Below are 20,413 nucleotides of genomic sequence, written 5' to 3'. Positions count from 1 at the left end.
TCAAAACGTAAAACAGATTCACCAAAACGCATTCTAGCGGAAATATCATAACTCAGGCTCTACAAGTCCAAATCCAGAAATTCCAAAACCAGTTGAAAGCTAAGAAACAGGGCTAAATTTCATCAGAAGGCCTCAACAACTCATTCGGAAGAAATCCAGACCAAAACAACCAATTACAGAAGCAAATCCCAATTTCGGGTAAAACCAGAACAGCAATAGTAATTTCGACTTATCTCATTCTACACTACTCTGATTGACCTGAAATTTTGTAGGCACCAATAAAATATCATTCCCTACAACTTTCATGTTTTGATCTAAGACCAATTCGGCCTCTATCTATGACCTAAAATTTCGGACAGAATGAAGAACCAAGGAACCCTAATTTTCCAGATTTCTTCCAAAACAGAAATTACTTGCAATCTTTCACTTTTTCCACCTTCTAGAATCATTATATACCATTTCCAATCATCATATATAGCCACACAATCATGTTCATATTAAAACAGAAAAATCCCCAAAAATTACAAAAGTTCATCAATTCAACCAAAAATCACAATATAATCCATAAAGTGGCACCTTATACCACCACTAAGCATCAATTAAGCATCATTAGAGGGAGGAGAGTGGTACTTCATGACTTACCTTTAAAACAAGAGAGAGAGAGAGCTATGGGTCACCTTAACCTTCCAAATAACTTCACCAATCACCTCAAAATCACTAAGTGGAGAGGTTTTATGAAGTGATTTGAAATTGTATCGGTTTAATTTGAAGATTGGAGCAAGATTATGAGGTAGGAAGTTGGAGGATTTTGTTCTTCTCTTGAGCAAGAGGTTCAGCCACAAGCTTGTAAGAAATGGAAGATATTTGGTCAATTTTTGGTTTTATTTAGTAATTGGTAAAAGGTTGAATAGTAAGTCAAAACAAGATTTAATCATATGGTGACACATGTCACCTTCATTAATTGTATACCTAACTTTTTGTCTCTCTCACACCTATCCACTTGGCAACCTCTAAATATCTCATAACACCCGGTAAATTAAACCCAGTATCCAAAACTCAACCGAACTGGCCGAATTTTTCCGAACTTTTCGCACTAGTGGGTCCCACGTGTCTCGGAGAACCGCAATTTCCTGATACGGATCAACCCAATGTGTCATCTTATAGAGTTGCTGGTACTCGGATGCTAGCCTGTCGGGAAAAACAATGGGTCATAATACATTCCTAAGTACAAGTGGCACTCTTGGTCCTTGTCCAGCTATTGTTTCCCTTTTCTTCTCTTGATTCTTGGCCTCGCTTAGTTCCACGGCCACGACCACGTCCATAACTGCATCTTCCTTACATATATTTATTTTTTTTCCCTCTCCTTTTCCCCCCCAAGGTAATTCAGCGAATAAATATAGTAAAGTGACAAAAGTAATCGAATTCTAGCACACCAATTACACCAAAGACATATACACGTATAACACACCATGTATCAAGATGGTAGACAATCCAATACACCAATACATGTCAAATTAGACAAATAATCATATGCACAAATACTCAAACCAATGTCATGTCATAACGGTATAAGAGCAAATCAAAAGTAAAGGCGATATCATCCCGGCCGCAGTCAAATAACCCCGTCCGGTCTCTCACGTCACTTATCAACCAACCTAGTTATCCCTTGACCTCCTGTCTCATTCTAGCCAAATAAAACTTGTTCATGTTCCCAAAATGCTAATCTCACATACTTAACACTGCCTCAACTCTGGAGTACTCAAGCACAAGAATCCGAAATAAGATAATTCACCTCTCGAGCTGGCCAGTCCCAAGAGTAAACCATCTACAATCGAAATTCCTACCAGACGTTGTGAGAACCCTGAAAATGCTTATATAAATAATATTTCATGTGTCAATTGCATTTTATTTGCTCTTTAATATTTTCTAGTACTACTTTGATTTGTTGGCAATTAATTACGTAAAACATGTTTACGTGGAAGTTTATATAATTTCCTAAGTAATGAATCCCTTGATTTCGCTAATCTAAGCTACGACTTGTAGAGCTAGATTAAATTTTCTTCTTGTATTAACACAAATGTTAGATGTTTTTATAATTGGTCAAACTTGATCTTAATAGTTTAACTAACCAACCAAGATTATTATAGGAAGCTTAATACTAATTGGCAATTAATAAAATTCTAGATTTAATTTAATACAAGTTCTATAATTATATTCAAAACCTAAGTTTTCAATAATCATAGTCTTGTAAGATTAGCAATTCTATTAGGCGTTCAAAGCATTTTGGGGACAAGTTTTGGAGCTTAATTAGGACCAAGGACCGGAGTGGCTAATTGGAGGATTAGTAGAAAGACTAAAACACCCTCACCATTTCACCAAATACCACTCACGGCCACAACCATTCCCTGCTCAACCAAACAGCCCCCGGACACCATGATCACCAGCCTTCCAAGCTGGCCAACCGAAGCTCCACCAACCCTGCCGGCCAATCCCTCATTTCACCACTGCAGCACACCACCTCCATCAACACTCTACCACCCTCAAATCAGCAGCACCATTCCATAACCTTGCACGCTACCTCTTCAATCGGCCAGTGAGAAACTTATCCAATTCAATACTCAAACACATTATACACTCAACCGAGCTCCATTTCCCTTCTCTGCACCACTACACCTCAGACCACAACCACAAGCCGCACCCCAATCCACACTGCATCGTTAGTATCGACCGAGAGGAGAGGGAGTCCCTGCTGTGACCGAGAGCAAGAAGAAAAAAAAAAAAAAAGAATCAGCGAGCAGAAAATTCTCTGGTCTGTCCGCGAGCTGAGGATAGGAATTTCGAATCTCTTGCGTGAGGGCTTATCTTGTTTTTGAGGTAACTTTTGGATCATTTTAGGATTTGTCAGAAGTAGATTGAAACCTATATGGGCATGCATGTACTGTGGTATAGCCGGATGATGAAATCAGAGTTTAGAAAATCTGGTTGATGAAATGGAATTACCGTGAGCTGGAAATTTTGTATTGCAGTCTAGTGTAATTAAATGTGATAATTTGAGTTGATATCCATGTTTGTCTAGCTAACAACATGACGTTTGAGGCTGGAATGAGGATGATTAACTCGGCTAACCAAGAAAACAAAACGAAAACAGAAAATCTGTTTCTGCCGTGAGCTTGATGCACTTGTTTTATTTTGGTTGCTGAATGGGTCTGAATTTGGACAATCTGAGCATGAATGATGTTTATCTAACTGGATTTTGGATGATTATCAGGATTAGAGTCTTGCATGTGTTAAATTTCGCAATCAAATGGTGAAAACAAAGCTGTGGAAAATTCTGTCTTGGCTAGAAAATTTTGCCGTGAGCTTGCTTGGGGTAGTGCAGCTTAAACTGGTTTTGATTTTTGTAATTTGGGCTTATAATCATAATTATATAGCTAATAAAGAGTACTTAGGCCCTGCATGTAGCTAATTAGTTGTTAAAGCAGAGGAATAAAAATTCAAAAGTGCAATCTGCCTTAAGGCAAGATCATCCGGACCAAACAGAAAAATTTCTGGAAATTTTGATGGTTATGGATATTATTTGAACTTGATTTCTGAGCTGGAAATATTCATATGCTAGCTTGATACGTGCATAAGGAATTTGAGAGTTTTAAAGCATGTTTTAGCCAGAAAAAAAATAAAATGATTACCGAACATTTTTTTTCATGCATGTTCATCCGTGGCTGTTGGATAAAAGCTCTGAATTTTCTGGATGCTTTTAATTGTGGAATGAATCTGATTTTTGGAATGGAAAATTTTAATAGCCAGCTAAGTGTTTGATTGCTGAATTTGAGTTCCTAACACCATGTTTAAACTAAGGAAAGCTTGGATTTTTGTAAACCTTTAGCTGCTGGAAATTTTGTTGATATCCAAGTGGCACGAACCAGAATTTCAGTTGTCCTTGGAAATTGTAATTAGTTTTTGGAAATTTATTTGATTTCCCTTGGATTATGGTGGCTCAGAATTTCATAAGAGATACAAATTTTAAGATATACAATTTGTTCAGCAAAGAACCAATTAGTACATATAAAACTGAAACCAAAAACGCTAGTATACAATTGCTGGAATTTTCGTTGAGATAGCCGAGAATTGAGTTGAAAAATTTGCTTGGTTCTTGGAAATTTTCTTGAAAAATGATGCTTGGAATATGTTGTTTTGGAGCCCTATAAGAAATGTACGATGGTTTGAATAAAAACTTTTGGTGTGAAAAGAAAAGAAAAAGGAGTTTTTCATAAGTGAAAAATGAAACTCCAGACTTTCGGAAGTCCCTGACCAGTCTCGATAAAACGGTTATACCTTGGTGTAGGAAAATCCGTTTAAGACGCCGTCAGCGGCATTTGAAACTAGAATCATAGATCTTCGCCCTGTAGAAATTTCGTATTTTTACGCCATGTGTATTACTGTCGGTGAATTTTCAAAGTAAACTGTTTGGCATGAATGACCTGTTTCATTTTAAATCTCAACTTGAATTCGGATTGAGACTTTATATTACTAGTGGTTCCAACTCTTGACTGAATTGTGGTTTGACTCTATTGCGTTCATGAAATTCTCAAAGAGTTAGATGTAAGAAGGTATTTGCTAAACGTATGTTTAAGCCTGGCCAGTGAAACAATTTCTACTCGTATTTCAATGCCTGAAAAGCTAATGGTTGAAATTGTGGACAGTGGGCTCTATGAATTCCCACTTTTGAGTTAATGGTTGAGTTATTGGAAATTGGCTGATGGTGGGCTCTATGAACTCCCACCCTGAATGGATAACTGAATTTCTGAAATTGTTTAGAAATCTGTGCTACTATTTTGTGAAACTGTGAGTTGATATAAGTACTGATTACCAAGTGCTAAGTATTGACGCAGCCTTGGTAAATTTTCCTGTTTATGCTTAGATATAAATTTGTTGGAACACAGGGCTAAGAATTGAAGAGCTCTAGTGTTATTACTGTTTAAATTCTAATTGTGCAATATTGAGAAAATGTGATTTTGGATTGGAATCGAAAATGTGAGAAATTGTACCGACCTTGTGACTCCAAGTAAACGCTTGACTAAGTAAATGAAAAATATTTTGCTTCAAGTTTTGAACGGTACAGATCTAGCATCGTACTACTAAACATAGTATCTACTATTTTTGCCTTAGAAACTTGGGCAACATGACTTTTACCCCTTAAGCTAGACTAGCCTTATTAATTTGGGAAAATGATTTCCCCAGACTCAAAACCTTAGTTTTGTTTCAAATTCCTTCCTTCTTTATAAATCGCCTAAGGCTAGTTGTAACTAAGGAAAAGTTTAAAAGGTGAGTCGTGATCACCTTAGCTATATGCATAGAAAACTCGCTCGGCAAGAAAAACCTTATTCTAGCAACATTTTTCAATAGACCTTACCCTAAAGCCTTAGCAAAGATTTTGCAAGCACCGCCACTCAAAGGAACTTTTTCTCAAGGTATACTCTTAGCCTCGATATTTAAATAGCTTACCAACTTATTTTAAGAAAATAATAATAGTATTTTCTTCGAGGAAAAGTATTCCAGAAATCTTATAAGAAAATACTGTACGGTTCTCACAAGCTCGATTCCAAGTAAAATATTTTGAGAAAAAGTAAACTAGCATCATGCTAGAAAACTCTACATGCGCAAGCCAACAGTTCCAATAGAAAACTTATGGCTTAAATTCTGATATCCTAGGATTTTACGAGGACGCGGAACTCGATCCTCAATCCAATATCTGAACTTCACTCTTGGTGAGTGTCCCTGCTTGTTCTATGTTACGTGGTTAAGCACTTTATCAATTCGCTATGTGATGATTGCCAAAATGCAATAAATGATTTTGACCCATCGAAGTGAGCAGTGTGTACTTTATCGCACTAGCCGTTCGAGTGGTGACATGTGTGAAACATTTTCTAATGAATCTAAATGTAGTTGCGTCGCTGGGTGAATCCCTCGACATCTGAATCCAACTACCATAACATCTGAATCTGTGAATCAAAATGTAGTTAGTCGCTGGGTGAATCCCTCGACATCTGAATCTAACTACAAAAACATTAAACCTAAACGTAGTTAGTCGCTGGGTGAATCCCTCGACATCTGAATCTAACTACAAAACCCTTGAATCTAATTGTAGTGAGTCGTTGGGTGAATCCCTCGACATCTGAATCGATCTACAATAAAGTCGTTGGGTGAATCCCTCGACAAATTTTATTACGGGTATATCTCGAGTATACTGCGTCGGTAGATGAAGTTTGGGCCCAAAGCAGAGGTATGAACGGTGACGGGTTAGGATTAAAATAAGTGTATCTACATGGAAATTAAGTAGGGAAAGTTGACGGAGGGTCAACTACGATGGTATCTGATCAAGCGTGGAAAATGGCTCCTGAGAGCCCTTGTATCCTACCTTGTGCTGTTACACGCTTTCCTAACTGTTTCGATTTGATTTAAATTATTAACCGCTGTTTGATTTATGTGATTGCATGTTTTGGGGCACCACTGAGCTTTAGCTCACCCCACGTTTATTGTTTTCCTTAACAGGTTCTGGATACTGAGAGCTGGATGCTTACTTATGTTTTCCTTTTGGATTGTATTTGAGTATTATAACCTAATATATGGGTTGTAATGTGTTATTTGGGATAATTCACTTTTCCTTTGGATTGCCACTTGAAGCTGGAAAATGTGTAACCTTAATTCGATTACTTGGCTTGTAAGTTGTATTACGGATTTATGAATTTTATCTTTACGGTTTGCTATGACTTTGTACTTTAATAAGTAGCACGTGGGACGTTTAAGGGTCTCGACTGGCGATTTTATCATCGCTATCTTTGAAGATACTGTGGCTTTAAGGATGACTCCATTCGAGGAAACTTGTTTTTGTAATAATTTAAGTTATCCTTGAAAGGATTTGGGCTAGAATGCTTGCGTGAGTCCTGGCGAGAGCTGGGCAGACGGCCCGCCAACCCTTTGGTTCGCCTCAGGGGGAAGTGGGGTCGCCACAGGTGGTATCAGAGCCTAGGTTAGAAAAGCTATTCAAGAGACTTAATAGATGTGTTAGAAACCCTAATCCTCTCTAGAAATAAGAATGGAGACCTTAGTTATACGTTAAGTGATATCCGATCCAATTAGCTATTTAAGTTCTAACCTTTAAGTTTTGATCATTTTGTAGGTATGGAAAATGGAAACGGACATGCTAACGGGGGTAGTGCGGCTAATGGACATGCGGAGCCGCTTAGATCCATCTCTTACAGGCCTCGAGGTGGAGGAGCTCATATACGTTACTCACCTGCTGACAGGCACCCTAGGTGCCAGTGCCGAGCCATGTACGCGTATCCCAATGAGCTAGTGTTATCCTTAGACGATGAGCGCCACCACTTGAGGGACGCTAACTCCATCCTGATCCAGGACGTAGAGGAACTGGGTATAATGGTGGATACTCAGTTTGACCGCATAGCTGATTTAGAGGTTAGGCTCACTGCTGAGCATCATCTACTGGAGGCTGCCCGCCTGGAGATAGAGCGGCAAAAGGCTAGGGCGACTCGATTAGCAGAGCGGATGCGTGATAGGAGCGCAGGCATCAGGGCTGATGCTGCGATGATGATGGATGAGGCCACTAGCTTTATTCAGGGTGGTGAGCAGGCAGGAATAGAGGAGGATCCGGAGGAGGACCCAGAGGAGGACCCGGAGGAGGATCCGGAGGAGGACATTGCTCCTGATAGCCCTGCTCAGGGTTAGATTAGGACTCACCTGGTTACACTAGATATAGAAGGTTAGGCAAGGGACATTAGTTAAGTCATCAAGTTTTGTCTAGGTGGATGACTTACCTTTGAGGCACAATATCCCTAATTTTTGTATAAGGGATTATCTGTATGTATTTGTGTTAGTCGATGTGCCTTACTTTTGGAAACGTCCCAACTTGTTATCTGTATGACTTCTCTGTGGAATTATATGTTAAGCATTTTAGTTATCTTTTCTCTAGTTCCATATTGATTTTATTTACCAAAAAGAATGGTAATAATCATAAATAAATAATACTTTTGCCTAATTGACCTATCCTTCCGAAATAGGCATATTTAGAATATGGATCGCCAAGTGATTGGAAGGAGCCGGGGAAGACCCACTAGACAACACCCGGAAGCGGGTGGTGATAGGGAACCCGAGGTCGAACAAGACCAAGGGCAGGAAGGCGTGGCCGGAGACCGGGTGGCCACTGCAATTGACCGTATTACTGAAGTTCTCGAGCGATTGACTGATCGCCAAACCACTGAACCAGTGCGTCAACCAGGAGGCCAGTTGACTCCGATGATCGGGCACTGGAAAGATTTCTGAAATTTGGACCTCCCAAATTCTATGGGGAACCCGAACCAGAAATAGCCGAAGGCTGGTGGGAGAGAATCACTGAGATTTTCGCTGCCTTGAACTATACCGAGGAGCGAAAAGTGACTTTTGCTACCTTCCAGTTTGAGGGAGCTGCTCGCTCCTGGTGGAATCTAGTAAGGATTACGTGGGAGACTAACCATACGCCAAGGACTTGGGCGAACTTCACAAGGGAGTTCAATGCCAAATTCCTTCCACCTCTCATTCAGGAGAAGAGAGAGGATGATTTCATTAGATGCAAACAAGGGGCGATGAGTGTCGCCGAATATGAGGTCCAGTTCACAAAGCTGTCACGCTTTGCACCTGAGTTGATAGCCACCGAGCAAAGGCGTGTTCGGAGGTTTGTGCAGGGTTTGAATGTGGAACTACAGGAAAGTTTAGCTGTTGTAAGGATAGATACCTTCGCTGAGGCTGTAGAAAGAGCGCAGCGAGTTGAAGTAGCCAGAGCTCAAGTGAAGTCCTTTCAGTCCAAGAAAAGATTTGCTCCTAGCAGTAGTCGGGAGCCGACTTTTGGAAATGCTCCACCGGCCAAAGTGGGCCGAGGAACTAGTGGAGTGAATAGTTCTGGAGCACCACGAGGCGCCCAAGCAAGAGGAAACGGGGCCAGGAATGCAGGAGGACGAAATATTGGAGCTAGAGGGGGACCAATTGGAAGAGGACAACCTAGGAATCGGCCGCAAGGGGGTCGAGCAATAGTTCCTCAAGTGACATGTGCCTATTGCAAGAAACCTGGTCATTCTATGGATAGTTGCTGGAAGAAGCAAGGAAGGTGCTTGAGATGTGGAAGTAGTGAGCACCAAATCTCAGGATGTCCAAAGGTGCAGGAAGGAACTCCTCAGAAAGCTAGACCAAACACTTCTGGAGGGAGCCGGCCAACAGTTCCTGCCAGAGTGTATGCTATAGATGATCAACCCGTACCTGATTCCTCGGAAGTTGTGGAAGGTACACTTCCCATTTTTCATAGATTAGCTAAAGTGTTAATTGACCCTGGTGCAACGCATTCATTTGTAAATCCATCTTTTATGTCCGGAATAGAAGTGCAACCTGTTAGATTACCCTACGATCTTGAAATTAGGACACCAATGGGTAATAAGAAGGTAATCACTAGCTTGACTTATAGGAATTGCGAATTCTGGGTTGGAGAGCGAAAAATGTTAGTGGATCTGATCAGTTTGGATATAAAAGGTTACGATGTTATCATAGGAATGGATTTCCTAGGTCACCATCATGCTAAGCTTGACTGCCGAGAAAAAATAGTGGAATTTTGTATACCTGGAGAAGCAACCCTGAGGTTAGATGTCAAAGGTAGGTTAGCATCTTCTGCTATGGTCTCGGGAATACGGGCAAGGAAAATGTTATCTAAAGGAGCTCAAGGTTTCATAGCCTTCTTGATCAATACTCCCAGTGATCAAGTAAGATTAGAAGATGTGCTAGTGGTACGGGAATTTTCGGATGTTTTCCCTGAAGAATTAATGACTTTACCACCAGAGAGAGAGGTAGAGTTTAAGATCGACTTGGTGCCTGGAACGGCTCCAATTTCTAAGACTCCGTACCGAATGGCTCCTGCCGAGCTTAAAGAGTTGAAAATCCAGTTACAAGACCTGTTGGAGAAAGGTTTCGTGAAGGAAAGTGACTCACCATGGGGAGCACCCGTTCTATTTGTTAAGAAAAAGGACGGGAGTTTGAGGCTATGTATCGATTACCGAGGGTTAAATGAGGTTACTATTAAGAATAAATACCCTCTACCGTTGATTGATAGTTTGTTCGACCAACTGCAAGGATCAGTGGTCTTCTCTAAGTTGGATTTAAGGCAAGGGTATTACCAGCTGAAGATTAAGAAGGAAGACATACCCAAGACTGCTTTTAGGACAAGATATGGACATTTTGAGTTCGCAGTCATGCCTTTTGGTTTAACTAATGCACCAGCTGCATTTATGGATTTGATGCAGAGAATTTTTAAGAAATACCTGGACCAATTTGTAGTAGTTTTCATAGATGATATTTTGATATACTCCAAGACTCAGGAGGAACACGTTAAACATTTGGAGATAGTATTGCAGATACTAAGAGAGCATAAGTTGTATGCAAAATTCAGCAAGTGCGAGTTTTGGTTAGAAGAGATTTCCTTTCTAGGGCATAAGGTTTCCAAAGATGGAATTGCCGTGGATCCGGCAAAAGTTGAAGCCGTTATGAATTGGAAGCGGCCAGAAACTCCAACTGAAATAAGAAGTTTCTTGGGTTTAGCAGGTTATTATAGGCGATTTATCAAGGATTTTTCGAAGATTGCAGGACCTATGACCGAGCTAACCAAGAAAGGAAATAAGTTTATCTGGACTCCAAAATGCGAGTCAAGTTTTCAGGAGTTAAAGAGGCGTTTAACATCCGCTCCTGTTTTGGTGTTACCTGATGGAGACGAAGGTTATGCCGTGTACTCCGATGCCTCTGGAGAAGGTCTCGGATGTGTTTTAATGCAAAAGGGTAAAGTAATTGCTTATGCTTCCAGGAGATTGAAGCCTCATGAACAGAACTACCCAACTCATGACCTAGAGTTAGCAGCAGTGATTTTCGCCTTAAAGAAATGGAGACACTACTTGTATGGCGTGACTTTTGAGGTTTTTACAGATCATAAGAGCCTCAAGTACTTGTTCTCCCAGAAGGAGTTGAACTTGAGACAAAGGCGATGGGTAGAATTTTTGGAAGATTATGATTGTTCGATCAACTACCATCCAGGCAAAGCAAATGTGGTAGCTGACGCTTTAAGTAGAAAGGCCCAAATAGCGGGGTTGATGGTTAAAGAATGGGACATGCTAGAAGAAATAAGTAATTGGAATCCTCGCTTGGAGAAATTGAAGATATTATTTGGGAATCTATCTCTGAAATCACCATTACTAGAGCGTATTAAGGAGGCTCAGAAATCGGACCCTGTGATTCAGAAGAATTTGGAAAAAGTACAAAAAGGAGAAATCCTAGATTTTAAATTAGGGTCTGAAGGTGTATTGAGGTTCCGAGATCGTATTGTGATTCCGACAGATGAAGAGATCAGAAAAGAAATTTTGGAAGAATCACATCGATCAAAGTATACTATACATCCAGGAGTGACCAAGATGTATCATGATGTGAAGAGTTTATATTGGTGGGAAGGTTTGAAAAAGGACGTGGCAGAGTATGTACAGAAATGTTTAACTTGCCAACAAGTAAAAGCAGAGCATCAGAAGCCCTCTGGTTTGTTGCAACCGTTAGAAATCCCTGAATGGAAATGGGAACACATCACCATGGATTTTGTAACGGGACTGCCTAAAAGTCAAAAAGGATTTGATGCAATTTGGGTAATAGTCGATCGGCTCACTAAGTCTGCACATTTCCTACCTGTGAGCATGAGTTTTTCATTGGAGAAATTGGTCAAGTTGTACACAGAAGAGATCCTAAGACTACATGGTATTCCAGTGAGTATCGTGTCCGACCGAGATCCAAGGTTTGTCTCGCGTTTTTGGCAGAAATTTCAAGAGTCTTTGGGGACCAAGTTGAAATTTAGTACTGCGTATCATCCCCAAACCGACGGGCAATCGGAAAGGACAATCCAAACTTTGGAGGACCTGCTAAGATCGTGTATATTGGATTTTGGAGGTAAATGGAGTAAATATATGACCTTGGTAGAATTTGCATATAATAATAGCTATCAGGCTTCAATTCAAATGGCACCTTATGAAGCTTTGTACGGGAGAAGGTGTCGATCTCCGATTCATTGGGATGAAGTTGGAGAAAAGAAGATTTTAGACCCTACAGCCATACCTTGGATAGAAGAAGCCCAGGAGAAGGTGAAACTTATTAGAGAAAGGCTTCAAATTGCCCAAAGTAGACAAAAGAGCTACGCCGACACAAGGAGGAAAGGTTTGGAGTTTGAAATAGGGGACAAGGTTTTCCTAAGAGTTAAACCCTTGAAGAGCGGAGTAGTATCTAAGAAAGGTAAGAAACTGAAGCCAAGGTATATCGGACCTTTTGAAATTTTGAGGAAAGTTGGGAATGTAGCATATCAGCTGAAATTGCCTGCAAGCATGGCTAGGATTCACGATGTATTTCATGTATCCATGCTTAGGAAATATTACCCTGACCCAAGCCATGTGCTGCAACTAGAAGGAATTGAGGTGGATGAGACGTTAAGCTATGAAGAAGGACCAGTCAAGATTTTGGAAAGAGAAGTGAAGGAGCTAAGGAACAAGAAAATTCCTCTGGTAAAAATGTTATGGAGAAATCATGGGCTGGAGGAAGCAACTTGGGAATTAGAAGAGGAAATGCAGAAAAAGTATCCTGATTTATTTCATTAGAAAGTATGAATTTTGAGGACAAAATTCTTGTAAGGAGGGGAGGATGTGAGAACCCTGAAAATGCTTATATAAATAATATTTCATGTGTCAATTGCATTTTATTTGCTCTTTAATATTTTCTAGTACTACTTTGATTTGTTGGCAATTAATTACGTAAAACATGTTTACGTGGAAGTTTATATAATTTCCTAAGTAATGAATCCCTTGATTTCGCTAATCTAAGCTACGACTTGTAGAGCTAGATTAAATTTTCTTCTTGTATTAACACAAATGTTAGATGTTTTTATAATTGGTCAAACTTGATCTTAATAGTTTAACTAACCAACCAAGATTATTATAGGAAGCTTAATACTAATTGGCAATTAATAAAATTCTAGATTTAATTTAATACAAGTTCTATAATTATATTCAAAACCTAAGTTTTCAATAATCATAGTCTTGTAAGATTAGCAATTCTATTAGGCGTTCAAAGCATTTTGGGGACAAGTTTTGGAGCTTAATTAGGACCAAGGACCGGAGTGGCTAATTGGAGGATTAGTAGAAAGACTAAAACACCCTCACCATTTCACCAAATACCACTCACGGCCACAACCATTCCCTGCTCAACCAAACAGCCCCCGGACACCATGATCACCAGCCTTCCAAGCTGGCCAACCGAAGCTCCACCAACCCTGCCGGCCAATCCCTCATTTCACCACTGCAGCACACCACCTCCATCAACACTCTACCACCCTCAAATCAGCAGCACCATTCCATAACCTTGCACGCTACCTCTTCAATCGGCCAGTGAGAAACTTATCCAATTCAATACTCAAACACATTATACACTCAACCGAGCTCCATTTCCCTTCTCTGCACCACTACACCTCAGACCACAACCACAAGCCGCACCCCAATCCACACTGCATCGTTAGTATCGACCGAGAGGAGAGGGAGTCCCTGCTGTGACCGAGAGCAAGAAGAAAAAAAAAAAAAAAGAATCAGCGAGCAGAAAATTCTCTGGTCTGTCCGCGAGCTGAGGATAGGAATTTCGAATCTCTTGCGTGAGGGCTTATCTTGTTTTTGAGGTAACTTTTGGATCATTTTAGGATTTGTCAGAAGTAGATTGAAACCTATATGGGCATGCATGTACTGTGGTATAGCCGGATGATGAAATCAGAGTTTAGAAAATCTGGTTGATGAAATGGAATTACCGTGAGCTGGAAATTTTGTATTGCAGTCTAGTGTAATTAAATGTGATAATTTGAGTTGATATCCATGTTTGTCTAGCTAACAACATGACGTTTGAGGCTGGAATGAGGATGATTAACTCGGCTAACCAAGAAAACAAAACGAAAACAGAAAATCTGTTTCTGCCGTGAGCTTGATGCACTTGTTTTATTTTGGTTGCTGAATGGGTCTGAATTTGGACAATCTGAGCATGAATGATGTTTATCTAACTGGATTTTGGATGATTATCAGGATTAGAGTCTTGCATGTGTTAAATTTCGCAATCAAATGGTGAAAACAAAGCTGTGGAAAATTCTGTCTTGGCTAGAAAATTTTGCCGTGAGCTTGCTTGGGGTAGTGCAGCTTAAACTGGTTTTGATTTTTGTAATTTGGGCTTATAATCATAATTATATAGCTAATAAAGAGTACTTAGGCCCTGCATGTAGCTAATTAGTTGTTAAAGCAGAGGAATAAAAATTCAAAAGTGCAATCTGCCTTAAGGCAAGATCATCCGGACCAAACAGAAAAATTTCTGGAAATTTTGATGGTTATGGATATTATTTGAACTTGATTTCTGAGCTGGAAATATTCATATGCTAGCTTGATACGTGCATAAGGAATTTGAGAGTTTTAAAGCATGTTTTAGCCAGAAAAAAAATAAAATGATTACCGAACATTTTTTTTCATGCATGTTCATCCGTGGCTGTTGGATAAAAGCTCTGAATTTTCTGGATGCTTTTAATTGTGGAATGAATCTGATTTTTGGAATGGAAAATTTTAATAGCCAGCTAAGTGTTTGATTGCTGAATTTGAGTTCCTAACACCATGTTTAAACTAAGGAAAGCTTGGATTTTTGTAAACCTTTAGCTGCTGGAAATTTTGTTGATATCCAAGTGGCACGAACCAGAATTTCAGTTGTCCTTGGAAATTGTAATTAGTTTTTGGAAATTTATTTGATTTCCCTTGGATTATGGTGGCTCAGAATTTCATAAGAGATACAAATTTTAAGATATACAATTTGTTCAGCAAAGAACCAATTAGTACATATAAAACTGAAACCAAAAACGCTAGTATACAATTGCTGGAATTTTCGTTGAGATAGCCGAGAATTGAGTTGAAAAATTTGCTTGGTTCTTGGAAATTTTCTTGAAAAATGATGCTTGGAATATGTTGTTTTGGAGCCCTATAAGAAATGTACGATGGTTTGAATAAAAACTTTTGGTGTGAAAAGAAAAGAAAAAGGAGTTTTTCATAAGTGAAAAATGAAACTCCAGACTTTCGGAAGTCCCTGACCAGTCTCGATAAAACGGTTATACCTTGGTGTAGGAAAATCCGTTTAAGACGCCGTCAGCGGCATTTGAAACTAGAATCATAGATCTTCGCCCTGTAGAAATTTCGTATTTTTACGCCATGTGTATTACTGTCGGTGAATTTTCAAAGTAAACTGTTTGGCATGAATGACCTGTTTCATTTTAAATCTCAACTTGAATTCGGATTGAGACTTTATATTACTAGTGGTTCCAACTCTTGACTGAATTGTGGTTTGACTCTATTGCGTTCATGAAATTCTCAAAGAGTTAGATGTAAGAAGGTATTTGCTAAACGTATGTTTAAGCCTGGCCAGTGAAACAATTTCTACTCGTATTTCAATGCCTGAAAAGCTAATGGTTGAAATTGTGGACAGTGGGCTCTATGAATTCCCACTTTTGAGTTAATGGTTGAGTTATTGGAAATTGGCTGATGGTGGGCTCTATGAACTCCCACCCTGAATGGATAACTGAATTTCTGAAATTGTTTAGAAATCTGTGCTACTATTTTGTGAAACTGTGAGTTGATATAAGTACTGATTACCAAGTGCTAAGTATTGACGCAGCCTTGGTAAATTTTCCTGTTTATGCTTAGATATAAATTTGTTGGAACACAGGGCTAAGAATTGAAGAGCTCTAGTGTTATTACTGTTTAAATTCTAATTGTGCAATATTGAGAAAATGTGATTTTGGATTGGAATCGAAAATGTGAGAAATTGTACCGACCTTGTGACTCCAAGTAAACGCTTGACTAAGTAAATGAAAAATATTTTGCTTCAAGTTTTGAACGGTACAGATCTAGCATCGTACTACTAAACATAGTATCTACTATTTTTGCCTTAGAAACTTGGGCAACATGACTTTTACCCCTTAAGCTAGACTAGCCTTATTAATTTGGGAAAATGATTTCCCCAGACTCAAAACCTTAGTTTTGTTTCAAATTCCTTCCTTCTTTATAAATCGCCTAAGGCTAGTTGTAACTAAGGAAAAGTTTAAAAGGTGAGTCGTGATCACCTTAGCTATATGCATAGAAAACTCGCTCGGCAAGAAAAACCTTATTCTAGCAACATTTTTCAATAGACCTTACCCTAAAGCCTTAGCAAAGATTTTGCAAGCACCGCCACTCAAAGGAACTTTTTCTCAAGGTATACTCTTAGCCTCGATATTTAAATAGCTTACCAACTTATTTTAAGAAAATAATAATAGTATTTTCTTCGAGGAAAAGTATTCCAGAAATCTTATAAGAAAATACTGTACGGTTCTCACAAGCTCGATTCCAAGTAAAATATTTTGAGAAAAAGTAAACTAGCATCATGCTAGAAAACTCTACATGCGCAAGCCAACAGTTCCAATAGAAAACTTATGGCTTAAATTCTGATATCCTAGGATTTTACGAGGACGCGGAACTCGATCCTCAATCCAATATCTGAACTTCACTCTTGGTGAGTGTCCCTGCTTGTTCTATGTTACGTGGTTAAGCACTTTATCAATTCGCTATGTGATGATTGCCAAAATGCAATAAATGATTTTGACCCATCGAAGTGAGCAGTGTGTACTTTATCGCACTAGCCGTTCGAGTGGTGACATGTGTGAAACATTTTCTAATGAATCTAAATGTAGTTGCGTCGCTGGGTGAATCCCTCGACATCTGAATCCAACTACCATAACATCTGAATCTGTGAATCAAAATGTAGTTAGTCGCTGGGTGAATCCCTCGACATCTGAATCTAACTACAAAAACATTAAACCTAAACGTAGTTAGTCGCTGGGTGAATCCCTCGACATCTGAATCTAACTACAAAACCCTTGAATCTAATTGTAGTGAGTCGTTGGGTGAATCCCTCGACATCTGAATCGATCTACAATAAAGTCGTTGGGTGAATCCCTCGACAAATTTTATTACGGGTATATCTCGAGTATACTGCGTCGGTAGATGAAGTTTGGGCCCAAAGCAGAGGTATGAACGGTGACGGGTTAGGATTAAAATAAGTGTATCTACATGGAAATTAAGTAGGGAAAGTTGACGGAGGGTCAACTACGATGGTATCTGATCAAGCGTGGAAAATGGCGCCTGAGAGCCCTTGTATCCTACCTTGTGCTGTTACACGCTTTCCTAACTGTTTCGATTTGATTTAAATTATTAACCGCTGTTTGATTTATGTGATTGCATGTTTTGGGGCACCACTGAGCTTTAGCTCACCCCACGTTTATTGTTTTCCTTAACAGGTTCTGGATACTGAGAGCTGGATGCTTACTTATGTTTTCCTTTTGGATTGTATTTGAGTATTATAACCTAATATATGGGTTGTAATGTGTTATTTGGGATAATTCACTTTTCCTTTGGATTGCCACTTGAAGCTGGAAAATGTGTAACCTTAATTCGATTACTTGGCTTGTAAGTTGTATTACGGATTTATGAATTTTATCTTTACGGTTTGCTATGACTTTGTACTTTAATAAGTAGCACGTGGGACGTTTAAGGGTCTCGACTGGCGATTTTATCATCGCTATCTTTGAAGATACTGTGGCTTTAAGGATGACTCCATTCGAGGAAACTTGTTTTTGTAATAATTTAAGTTATCCTTGAAAGGATTTGGGCTAGAATGCTTGCGTGAGTCCTGGCGAGAGCTGGGCAGACGGCCCGCCAACCCTTTGGTTCGCCTCAGGGGGAAGTGGGGTCGCCACATACAAAAGTATTCAAAAGTGGATACATGTCTAGTTTGCCAAATCAAAAGGAAATAGTCCCCAAAAGTACATTTAGGATTTTAATACATGAGCTATACAAAAGATATGTTCAACTAGCTCAATTTGGCAGCTATTTGTTAAATCCAGACCAAAAGTGTTTATTTTCCTATAAGGAAAACAAAAGGAACAGAAAGGGGTGAGCATGCGCTCAATGAGGTACCAAACAGATAGCAATAAAATCATGGCATTTCACGTTTAGTAACTCAAGTACACATGCCAGATGTAAAGCAAAGGAACCAATGATTCAAATCAGAAGGATACGGGTGGCTCTCAGGAGCCAAATTTCCAGCGCAGTACTTGATCCAAACCGGTTGACTCTCCGTCAACGTATATAGAACCAACGCGTCCGTAGACCCCTCTTTACACCGAATTCCGTCCACCAAACACCCCTTTACCGGGCCCGCTCACCGTAACCGAACAGAAATGGTAATACTCGAGTATACCGGAATCAAGGGTCTCAATACCCAGAGATCCCAAAACAGACTACCGTGGTTCGTTATCTAATCGTCCAGGCCCTTGCCGGCCCGACTCGAATAACTTAGCCACAGGATTTGAGCTCACAGGTCACAGAAAGGTCGTTGGTTACAAGTTTCCAAACGACGTCCAAACAGATACAGATACAGATACAGATATCAGATACAGATACAGATTCAAATTGACACCAAAATTGGCATATGAACAGACAAGAGAACGAGTGTGATAAAGTACACCCTCGTCTCAAACAAATTAAACAGATTGAAGAGCAGAAATCAAGTTAAACAGCAATGGAGGGGAGTGGTACACTCACCGGCTCAACTTCAAAAGTTTTTACTTCAGATTGGCCTTAATCGCCAAGAAACCCTAAAATAACCAAAATAAACCAATTGAAGGTTTCACATCCATAATCGAGTAAACAAAATGCACATGAGGCTCGACTACTAGTCGTATGCCTCGCCAAATAATCACTAATGCAAGGGTACAAAACATGATTTTTGGGAACAAAAAGATAGCATAAAGACCTAGGTTCAACAACCCAAAAGCCCTTTTTATTTCTACCAAAAGGCAAATCCAACTTAAAAGAACCAAACGGCCTAGAAAATCGGGCAGCACTTCCCCTAAATTTCTTACTTTTCCAGCCATTAAGGCCTCATTACTTCCTCGAATCAGTCCCAACATCTCACACAAAATTCACCTCATTTCCAAAAGCCATTCACTAGGCTCAAAGAAAAAGTTAACTAGGAAATGACCGGAATAAAAGTAAGCCTTAAAACATACAAACAAGTACAATGAGACTCGATAACTAATCATAAATCAATGCCAAATATGACCCTAATAGGGTTCCATAAGCATATACAATCATTAGAGAAAACCAGAAAATTCGGAAATGCAATTAGCTTTGGTCCTGAAAAAACAGTTTTTGACTTCTTTTTCCGGTAATGGCACCAAATGCCCTATGATTATCGGATGAAGGTGTAAGACCCACCATTTCGAAGCTAAAAGACAGGGCTACAACATCACAGAAGGTCACTCAACCCAGTTTTGAGTGCAAACAGGTCAAAAATGCAAGATACTACATCAAAATGTAAAACAGATTCACCAAAACACATTCTAGCGGAAATATCATAACTCAGGCTCTACAAGTCCAAATCCAGAAATTTCAAAACCAGTTGAAAGCTAAGAAACAGGGCTAAATTTCATCAGAAGGCCTCAACAACTCATTCGAAAGCAATCCAGACCAAAACAACCAATTACAGAAGCAAATCCCAATTTTAGGTAAAACCAGAACAGCAATAGTAATTTCGACTTATCTCATTCTACACTACTCTGATTGACCTGAAATTTTGTAGGCACCTATAAAATATCATTCCCTACAACTTTCATGTTTTGAGCTAAGGCCAATTCGGCCTCTATCTATGACCTAAAATTTCGGACAGAATGAAGAACCAAGGAACCCTAATTTTCCAGATTTCTTCCAAAACAGAAATTACTTGCAATCTTCCACTTTTTCCACCTTCTAGAATCATTATATACCATTTCCAATCATCATATATAGCCACACAATCATGTTCATATTAAAACAGACAAATCCCCAAAAATTACAAAAGTTCATCAATTCAACCAAAAATCACAATATAATCCATAAAGTGGCACCTTATACCACCACTAAGCATCAATTAAGCATCATTAGAGGGAGGAGAGTGGTACTTCATGACTTACCTTTAAAACAAGAGAGAGAGAGCTATGGGTCACCTTAACCTTCCAAATAACTTCACCAATCACCTCAAAATCACTAAGTGGAGAGGTTTTATGGAGTGATTTGAAATTGTATCGGTTTAATTTGAAGATTGGAGCAAGATTATGAGGTAGGAAGTTGGAGGATTTTGTTCTTCTCTTGAGCAAGAGGTTCAGCCACAAGCTTGTAAGAAATGGAAGATATTTGGTCAATTTTTGGTTTTATTTAGTAAT

At 39.3% G+C, this 20,413-nt stretch overlaps 1 protein-coding gene across 1 annotated transcript; it reads left to right on the top strand.

Moving 5' to 3' along the window:
• Positions 1 to 8,636: 8,636 nt before the first annotated feature.
• LOC140004756 (uncharacterized) lies at positions 8,637 to 10,183 on the top strand. The gene is made up of 2 exons (XM_072044900.1): positions 8,637 to 10,037; positions 10,145 to 10,183. The coding sequence occupies exons 1-2, from the start codon at positions 8,637 to 8,639 to the stop codon at positions 10,181 to 10,183; spliced, it is 1,440 nt and encodes a 479-aa protein (XP_071901001.1).
• The last annotated feature ends 10,230 nt before the right edge of the window (positions 10,184 to 20,413 follow it).

Source organism: Coffea arabica, chromosome 4c, assembly GCF_036785885.1.
Source record: "Coffea arabica cultivar ET-39 chromosome 4c, Coffea Arabica ET-39 HiFi, whole genome shotgun sequence".
Classification (NCBI taxonomy): domain Eukaryota; kingdom Viridiplantae; phylum Streptophyta; class Magnoliopsida; order Gentianales; family Rubiaceae; genus Coffea; species Coffea arabica.
This window is presented reverse-complemented; position numbering and strand designations above follow the sequence as displayed.